Source organism: Lepidothrix coronata, unplaced genomic scaffold (assembly GCF_001604755.1).
Source record: "Lepidothrix coronata isolate B3197 unplaced genomic scaffold, Lepidothrix_coronata-1.0 Scaffold73, whole genome shotgun sequence".
Classification (NCBI taxonomy): domain Eukaryota; kingdom Metazoa; phylum Chordata; class Aves; order Passeriformes; family Pipridae; genus Lepidothrix; species Lepidothrix coronata.
The window spans coordinates 2,616,214-2,624,304 of record NW_016690253.1 but is presented as its reverse complement, the minus strand read 5'-3'; the positions used below and the strand labels follow the sequence as shown (position 1 = coordinate 2,624,304).

At 47.2% G+C, this 8,091-nt stretch overlaps 2 protein-coding genes across 2 annotated transcripts in view; both read right to left on the bottom strand.

Annotated features, from left to right (window-relative positions):
- CENPI (centromere protein I) overlaps nt 1-1,310 on the bottom strand; it is a 17,054-nt gene extending 15,744 nt beyond the window's left edge. The window contains exon 1 of the mRNA XM_017819127.1: nt 1,292-1,310. Within this exon, the coding sequence (XP_017674616.1) occupies nt 1,292-1,310 (19 nt within the window). The remainder of the gene's footprint in view (nt 1-1,291) is intronic.
- Nucleotides 1,311-2,395: 1,085 nt separating this feature from the next.
- TMEM35A (transmembrane protein 35A) lies at nt 2,396-8,033 on the bottom strand. Its single transcript, XM_017819302.1, has 2 exons — nt 5,695-8,033; nt 2,396-2,947 (listed from the first exon to the last, which is right to left on the bottom strand). Exons 1-2 carry the CDS (start codon nt 5,812-5,814, stop codon nt 2,561-2,563), a joined length of 507 nt encoding a protein of 168 aa, XP_017674791.1. The 5' UTR covers nt 5,815-8,033; the 3' UTR covers nt 2,396-2,560.
- Between the last annotated feature and the right edge of the window lie 58 nt (nt 8,034-8,091).

The following is an 8,091-nucleotide window of genomic DNA, read 5'->3' as shown; positions in this document are numbered from 1 at the left end:
CCCCGGCGGTTCTGAGCATGCGCGGTCCGCGCCCGGCGGGAGGGGGCTCTGAAGGGCGGGAAATCCCCATGAGGGGAAGTGCGGCCCGTCCTGGGGTGTCCCCTCCTCCGTGGGGGTGCAAAGTTTAGCCCTAAACCCGCATCTTAAAAAAGAATTGGGGGGGGGGGAAAGGCACATATAAAGCGAGCGCGGAGGTGATCCAGTAACCCCGAGGCTCTAAGCAGTGACGCCTGGATGAGGCTGGCCGGGAAATGAAATTATGGACTCGGAGATAAAAACATGGAAAAAAAAAAAAAGAGGAAAAAAAAAAGAAAAGAGTAAATTAGCATCGAGGTCTTACAAAAGGAGTGGAGCAGTTCTTATCGAGCACAGATGGCTGGCAGCATCCAAAAATAGCTTGTTCCTGCTGGGGGGCAGTGATGGAGGTCAGGCCGCCACAGAGAAATCCAGAATTCCTGCTGCCGGGCTGCAGGGAGAGTCCCGGCTCCCTCTGTAACAAAGACCACGCAGCCACTGCTGCGAGTCAGTCACTCATTTCGCTGCAAATGTGTAAAAAGTGGACGTATTTTAGTAGGCTTTGCTCCGTGGGATGATGTATTATTGGGGCGACCAATAATAATACACAGGCTTCGGTGAGGAATGTCACAAAATATAAACACAATACTTGTTCCCAAAGGTTTGCTGAGCTGGATGTTCAGTGAGAGGTGACTGGAGAAAGAGCTGCAGCAGCTCAATTGTGAGGACTTTGTGTAGGAAATACACATCATGGGGTGGTTTTGAGTTGGTTTTGAGCTAAAATGTGATTAACAACCCCAGTCAGGGCATGGCAGATAAAGTGTCTTTAGGGGAGTAAAGCAAATTCTGTATCTATTTGGGATGACCTTGAGGTAGTCTGTGAGGATGAGATTGTCTAGCAGAGGTGGCCTCTTGGTTCCTTTGCTCAGGGTGCACATCTGATAAGAGAAATTTAGTCCCTCCAGGGCTCTGAGAGAAGGCTTTTTCAGCATATATATATATATGTATATATATGGGGCTGCATCTGCTTCAGCAGCAAACTCAAGAAGAGAACTGCATGTGAACATCCCTCATCAATTTTTATACAGATACAACGCTAACAGTTTACTGGAGTTACCTTTTCTCAGGGCCACATTACACTGTAGCAAAATTTATCTGAGACTGTTTCATTAAAATATCCAAATGTCTCCTTTAAGTATCTGTTATTATTAATGTGTAGCCAAATAGTGTTCAGCTGCCTTCAACAAGGTATCGCCTTGTCTCTCTCTCAAATTGCCTGAAATGATTCTGCCCATTTTAGGTGCAGTGTTTGACCACAGGGAGGTGTTTTCAGACTTGTCTCTCAAAATAAGAAATTTGTTTCTGTAAAGACATTTTTCTCCAAATTTCAAAAAGTTTATTTTCATGAATAATTAAAAAAAAAATAAGGAAAAACTGAAAACAGACAAACATTAAGAAAACCAGACAAATTCAGAGGTAACACATGCTCCTTATGACACTCTAAGATTTCAGATACAACACAGGGATTCAGGCTCTGGTAACAGTTCTCCCAGCTCACCGAGGCTGTATGTGGGATGAGCAATGAGGTACCTGGAATTGTTCAGACCCTCATCTACCAGCAGTAAACAACAATTCTATAAAGTCACAGTAGCTGTGGAAAAAAGGTTTTTTCTTGCAAGGAAATGGGGAGCACGATGCTATTTGCCGACATCGGACAGATATTTTGGAGTTCTTTGGGCAGTTCTGCTCCCCATCCCCTCTCCAGGGATCATTACTCTCCGCCAAGAAGGATAAAGAGATGCCGTTGCCTCGTGTGAAGCAGGCAAAATATTACTGTTATCAGGCCACTGTCCCAGTTTTAGAGCCTCTACATGGAAATCAAGGAAGATGCAAACAGAGCATCTCATGTTTTCCCTGGATAACCAGTCCAAAGAAAGGACTGGGCACAGAGGCAGCAAAAGTGAAGGGATCCCTCTCTCCAAGGCAACCAACTGCACTTGTATGGACAGTAGGGTCCCTTTTACCCCTTGACTATGGAAAAGGAAATGCAGGTGTGTGGGTGGGGCTGCACAGGCCAGCACAGGGACACTGGTGATGTCCTGCCCAGCTGCTGTTCCAGACTGCCAGGCAGCAGCATCCAGGCCAGGTCTGGGGCTCGGGGCTGGTCTCAGGGACTAATCTCCCCACTGCAGCAGTGCCAGGGCAGCCTGACTGCCCGCCCAAATCTCTGCCCAGGGTCTCAGGCTGGTTTTGCAGCTCCTGCTGCGGCCGGCACTGCTCCAGCCAGGTTGCTGACTGCCTCCAAGCTGTCCCCGGGAAAGCTGGCTTGTGTTTTTCTACATTACAGGGCAGCAGCAAAAGCAAGACTACGGTGTAGACATACCTTGTATCTCTCAGACCCCAAGTGCAACTTTATTTAGACAAAAAAAAAAAAAAACAACAAAAAAAAAACCAAACGCAAATAGGTTTAAAATAAAAACCAAATTTTTCCGGGTGATTTTGGAGAGAGCTGCCTCGAGGGTCCGTGTTTCTCACATGCACTCAACTAGGATACCTTCATCTTGCCTTTCTCGGGAGCTGCTTCGTGGATGAGTGGCTGCTCATCCCCGTTCACCGACAGCATCCTCTTCTCGGGCGGCAGCTCCTCGGGCTGGCGGGCGATGAGCAGGCGGCAGGTGAGCAGGATCCCAAACACCAGGGCGTGGGCGTAGCGCTTGAGGGGGTCCCCCACGAGCTGGTGGAAGAAGAGCACAGCCAGCACGAGGAGGAGCAGGAGAAAGTTGGCCACGTCTTTGGGGCGACCAGGCACCAGTGTCATGACAATGCCACACGCCACTTCCAGGGCGCCGATGGTCTTGCGGAGGAGGATGGAGCTGACTCCCATCTTCTTCAGCATGGGCAGGGCCCGCACGTAGCTTTTGTAGGCTCGTTTCTGAAATCAAGCGGTCATAGGGTATGACACCAGCATGTGAGAAAATGAAGGCCAAGGTGACTTCCATTGAAAGAGACTGATGTGCAATATGACCCAAAGATGGCTTCAAACATCACAGACCCCTCTGGTGCAATACCCAATCTGTAAAGCTTCTGTTGGGGGGATATTAAACTATCAACCTGCAATTCCCCCTTTATAAGCTGTTGTCTCCTTGCTGGAAAACAGTCCTGTAACACAGCACCCCTCTTTGGAACTATGACCAGCCCAGATGAAATCTGAAGTTATGATTCCTAGAATTAGCAGTGCAGAACCATGTTGTTATAAAAAGGAACCTCTAAGAGTAGCTTGTCCTATAAAACTCAATAACACACCCAGCAAAGCCGAGGCACGCCAAGTGCATAAAAAAGTCTCTTTTTACCTCAAAGCAATTTACCATATCCCAGTGTTTCTGAGCAGTGCAATCTTCATGTGGGACGTATCAAAGCTGAGATTCACCAGCCCTATCCTGTGCTTTATGATCCTTTCTTTCCTCAGGTGAAAGCAAGCTGACATTTGACATTGTTTGCTCCCTGCTTTATGCTGGATTTAGAAGCAGTGTAAGTTGCAAGACTCAGCTTGCTTACACAGCTGCCTCACTTTTTTTGGAAAAAGACAACCTCTGTCCTTGTACAGGTTCAGGTTCTTACATTTGAACATTAGGTGCTTGTGGGCTTATTGTTTTGTTTAGGGGCTTTTTATTATTTTGTTTGTTTATTTTGCAATCAAGTATTTCCTTTTTTTATATATATTTTAATAAAGCTCTGAGTCATCACTGAAATTATTTCCACTTACACTTGGGTATGCTATCCCTGCAGGTATTCTTGGTGTTGTGTTATCTGCTTTCTAATCAGGGAGAGGGAAATGGAAACCAAATCTCAGGTGCAGGGTTGCTCTGCTCTCACAGGCACTGATAAATTGTGCATCTACTTCCCTATGATTTTGGAAAACTGCATTATGGGCACACAGAACTTCCTCACTTCTCTGTAGATTTTGATGCTTCCTTCTGGGAGGATCTGACACTTCATGTGTGGTTAAAAAATATACAGTGTTGTCAGTTTTGCTACAAAATAATCTAAGATTAAGTATGCATTGGAAGGATGAATTTTAAACCATCAATGACTAAAACCTTAGAGCAGAGTATTTTTAAACAGTTGTAAAAAAATACAGCTTTTTAAAGAAATGTACCATAAGCATGTCCCAGAGTATTTTAATAGACAAACTACTGTGTTCTTTGCTGAATGAAAAACTGCAAGTTTGGTGCTGTAGGTAGGTAACAGAGGTTCTCTATTTGCTGAGGGCAAAGAGCCATCCCTATGGATTAGCAAGGTCAGGTTTTCACTGTCTCCATGGCACGACAGACCACCAGGGTATGCAGCACAGCAAAGGCAGGAGAGCCTAATGAGCCATGAATATGTGACAATATGGACAATATGGGCTATGAAGAATAATGGTGCTGTTGAATATCTGCTTTCTCCTTATAAAACCAGGGATCTTTCCTACCTGCAGGCCTGATTCTTGGTAAAGCAGAAAGGGACAGAGGAGCAGAATATTTTACAGAGCAAGCATTTTGCAATGCTTCTAAAGTCTGTGCCTTTTTTTTTTTTTTTCCTGTTTCAGAGCTTAAGGGCTTTGTTTTCTGGGTGTTTTATCTCACTCTCTTGCTCATGAGTTACTTCTTGGGGATTCTCATCTGTGAGATCCCAGTGCTGGGCTGCAGACAAGACACTGCGATTCAGATGTTATTTGAGAGCTAAGGAAAAGCAGCAGCTGGGCAGGTGGAGCAAAGGGAGAGAACAGAATGTGCTGGAAACTTCCAGCACTATTTTTATAGGGACACAAAAATTATACCAATGCTTTTCAACTACTGCAATAAATAGTGGGGAAAAGGGAGGGGGGGCAGGAGAATAAGTAAACGTAGACGAGGAAGTAAAATGTGGCAGCCAGTCCCACACCTGCCTGCAGCTCTCAGCTGGCAAAGCTCTGCAGCAGGGCTGGGCCTGAGCAGAGAGGAGCATCAACCAGCTCACCAGGTGAGAAACGCACACACTGACTTCTCCGTCCTCTCCTCACCCCTTTCCTGTTAGGCAAGATGAGGAGAGGATCGTTTCCCTGGCTAAAAAGAATAATGAGATGACTATTAATAATATCTCCCTCTGCCAGCTAAGAATCTCGAAGCATTTCACAATCATGAATTAATCCCAGCACAAGTCTTGTGAGGTAGAGACAGTCAGTGTCTTTAAGTCCTTGCTTTAAAGCACAGAGTCGTGAGAATGGACAGCTGGCGGCCAAAGCAGGCATCTGCTTTTCCTACCCCCCACCCAGGGGGTAGGTTTTCTCCCAGGGATCAGCTGTCCCTGCCTGCTGCATGTCTGGCGCTTCTACAGACCTTGCTTTTAGGGACCCTTGTGCCCCCACCTTTTGCAGGCATCAGTGTGCTGTGCTTCCCCGTCCTCCTTGCCTCCCCTCCCCATCCTTATCCACAGAGGTTTCTCCAGGGACAGGGCCGCCAGGATATCTTGGGCACTGCGTATTATTGGCTTCTCTCCATGTCTATCAAATGAGGAGACAGAAAAGCTGCTCCCCTCGCCTTCCCATCGCCCGGGGCTCCAGGGCAGGCCCCCTGTGTGTACCCCACTGCTCCCGCTGCAGGGTGGAAGGGAGAGAGCCCTGATGCCCCCCCCACTCCGTGCTGCCGCCGCCCGACTCACCATCTCGTTGTAGGCATCTCTGCTGAGCCGAGGGGTCAGTTTGATGGTCCCCATAAAGACGAAGAAGAGCCCCAGGGCCACCGAGAGGGCGACGATGGTGATAGTCCTGGGAGATGCCATAGAGCTGCAGGGATCCGGTCCTAGCGAGGCCTTCTGGCTCTGGCTGCCAGCCCGGGTGGGAGGGAGTCCGTCACCATTGAAGGCTGTAGGGATAAAGCTGCAGAGGCAGGAGGATGACAGCGGGAGGGAATTCAGCCTCCTCCACTCGGCAACCCCTGGGTCCTAATGCCCTGCAGCCGGAGCCAGGCAGCTCCAGCACCTGGAGCGCTCCTGCCAGCAAGTCATCCTCTGTTTCCTTGCATGTTCCATAAATCGCCCACAGAAAGCAGAAACTGAGCCAGTTCTAGGGATGTGGGACTGCAGCCAAAGGCAGAGCACAGTTGCTCACTAGTGGGAAAACAAGGACATGTTAGGAGAGGACACGGGAATGACGTGCTGTGGAGGAAAAGCGGCCAGGGGTCTCTTGTACATAGACAGCTCTCAGTTCCAGGTATCCAGATGCTCATACACAGCAAACAACATATTGCTTCATGTATTTGCACCAGGAAAGCAGAAGAGATGTCTCGTCCCTGTGGTTCTCCTGGAACCAGATGCCCAAAAGGGAAGGTGAGGCCACTTGTGTCACCCACCTCCACTGCAGATAAAACCTGCCCTGTATATGTTCAGCTCTCCAGAGGCAAGTGTAAAGGTTTTCTGATCCTCTGTTACTTTCTGATTTAAAGTCATTCTCTCTCTCCTGCAATTTGCAACAAATTTCCTTTTGATCAAACCATAGCCAGGCTAGGCAGAAATCTATTCAGATCTTGCAGCAAGAAACCAAGGTATAATTACACAAAACAGAACTGCTGGAATACTGCATCCTTTGGTATAAAACGAAAGCAAGAGGCTGTAACAGTGTGCAAGAATCTTACACTCATGGGACAATGGTGTAATAAGTCTCAAGTCCTAAATGCATCTATTTTAAGCCCCTGTGGCTTGAGAACTGCTGGTTGTTAGTATTCCAAGCTCAGGTTTCATTAGGACTGGAATTAAAGTCTGAAAAATACAGGCAGCTCTCCCTGTTTCCTTAGGAGTTTATCAGGCTTGATTCAAAACTTCATGGAATTTACAAAATGCAAGGGAACTGCTCACTCACACCTCCCTCCCCATTACAGCAGCTACATCTCTGGAAGAGCTGGAGAGAACTTCACATAACACTGTGCTTCACAGTGAGCAGGACAGGACAGGTACAAAACACAAGAAATCCTTTTAATTAGCTATTGCAGAACATCCTGAGGAGGAAAAATGTTGCTGCTGACATTTTCATAGGGCACTTCATATTTAGGTACGTGTTAGTGGAGAAGAGGAGGCAGTTGTGAAAGGAGAGACATTGAAATCTGTTCTCTTTTCATTTTATTTTACAGAAAAATCTCATTGCCTCCAACTTATCCACGTGACTGACAGTGATTCAATATTGGGTTTGGAAGCTTATACAGGAATATTTCCCTGACCCCCAGAAATCAACATATTCCCATTGAAGCATGAGGATTTCTAGTTCCTACGGTTTCTTCATAGCCAGTTCAATATCAACTTGAAAAAGCCCTGGAATATCCTTGAAGCAGGCATAGAACTAATGGTATGGCAGTATTAGAAAATGCAGTGGATTTTACTGCATGTATTCATATGTTGATGGTGGAAACCCACAATACCAGGTGTTATGGAACCTTTCCTGTCTGACCCTTCAGACGCCACTGCTGGGGTCACACTCACATCAGCCCAGAATGTCACTGCTGGGACCAAAGTCCCTTTGCATCAGTGGTTCCAGTGAACCCACAGATGCCTTAACTCCCTACACACTCCACTGACAAAGTCAGACAAGTTTCCTTCACTGGATCAACCCCAGTTTCCCATAGCAGAGCTTCCAGACACCTGGATCCTTTAAGTATTTTAACTGTGGCACAGCAACATAACAACAGCTGGAGCTGGTGCCTCCAGGAAGGGCCCCAACAAAGGAATCCCTGGGCTTTCATACCCCTACACCCTAAATCTCCTGGCCCTTGCACAACAGTTCTGACCAATGGAAAATTAGGGTCTGGGGTCTTCTCATTGTTCATTGAGTTCTGCAGAGTGTCTGGGTGAGGAGCCACCCACCCTATGGTCTTTGTGTTCCTTGCCTGGGGCTCCAGCAATTTTCCACCACCCAGGGCACAATTTGCAGCTGGAACACCAAGTTGGGCACACTCCTCAACACAGGGAGAGTGTATTTTTCAGGCTGCTTTAACCAGCAGCCCAAGAACAGGTTTGCAGGGGAAGGAAGGGTGATGAAATGCTAGAGAGAACCTTTTCACCTCAGAAATC

Coding starts and splice junctions, on each gene's coding strand:
- TMEM35A (XM_017819302.1), bottom strand. CDS start 5,814: ATGGCATCTCCCAGGACTATCACCATCGTCGCCCTCTCGGTGGCCCTG. Junction 2,948..5,694: donor GAGATGCCTACAACGAGATG/GTGAGTCGGGCG, acceptor GCTTGATTTCAG/AAACGAGCCTACAAAAGCTA.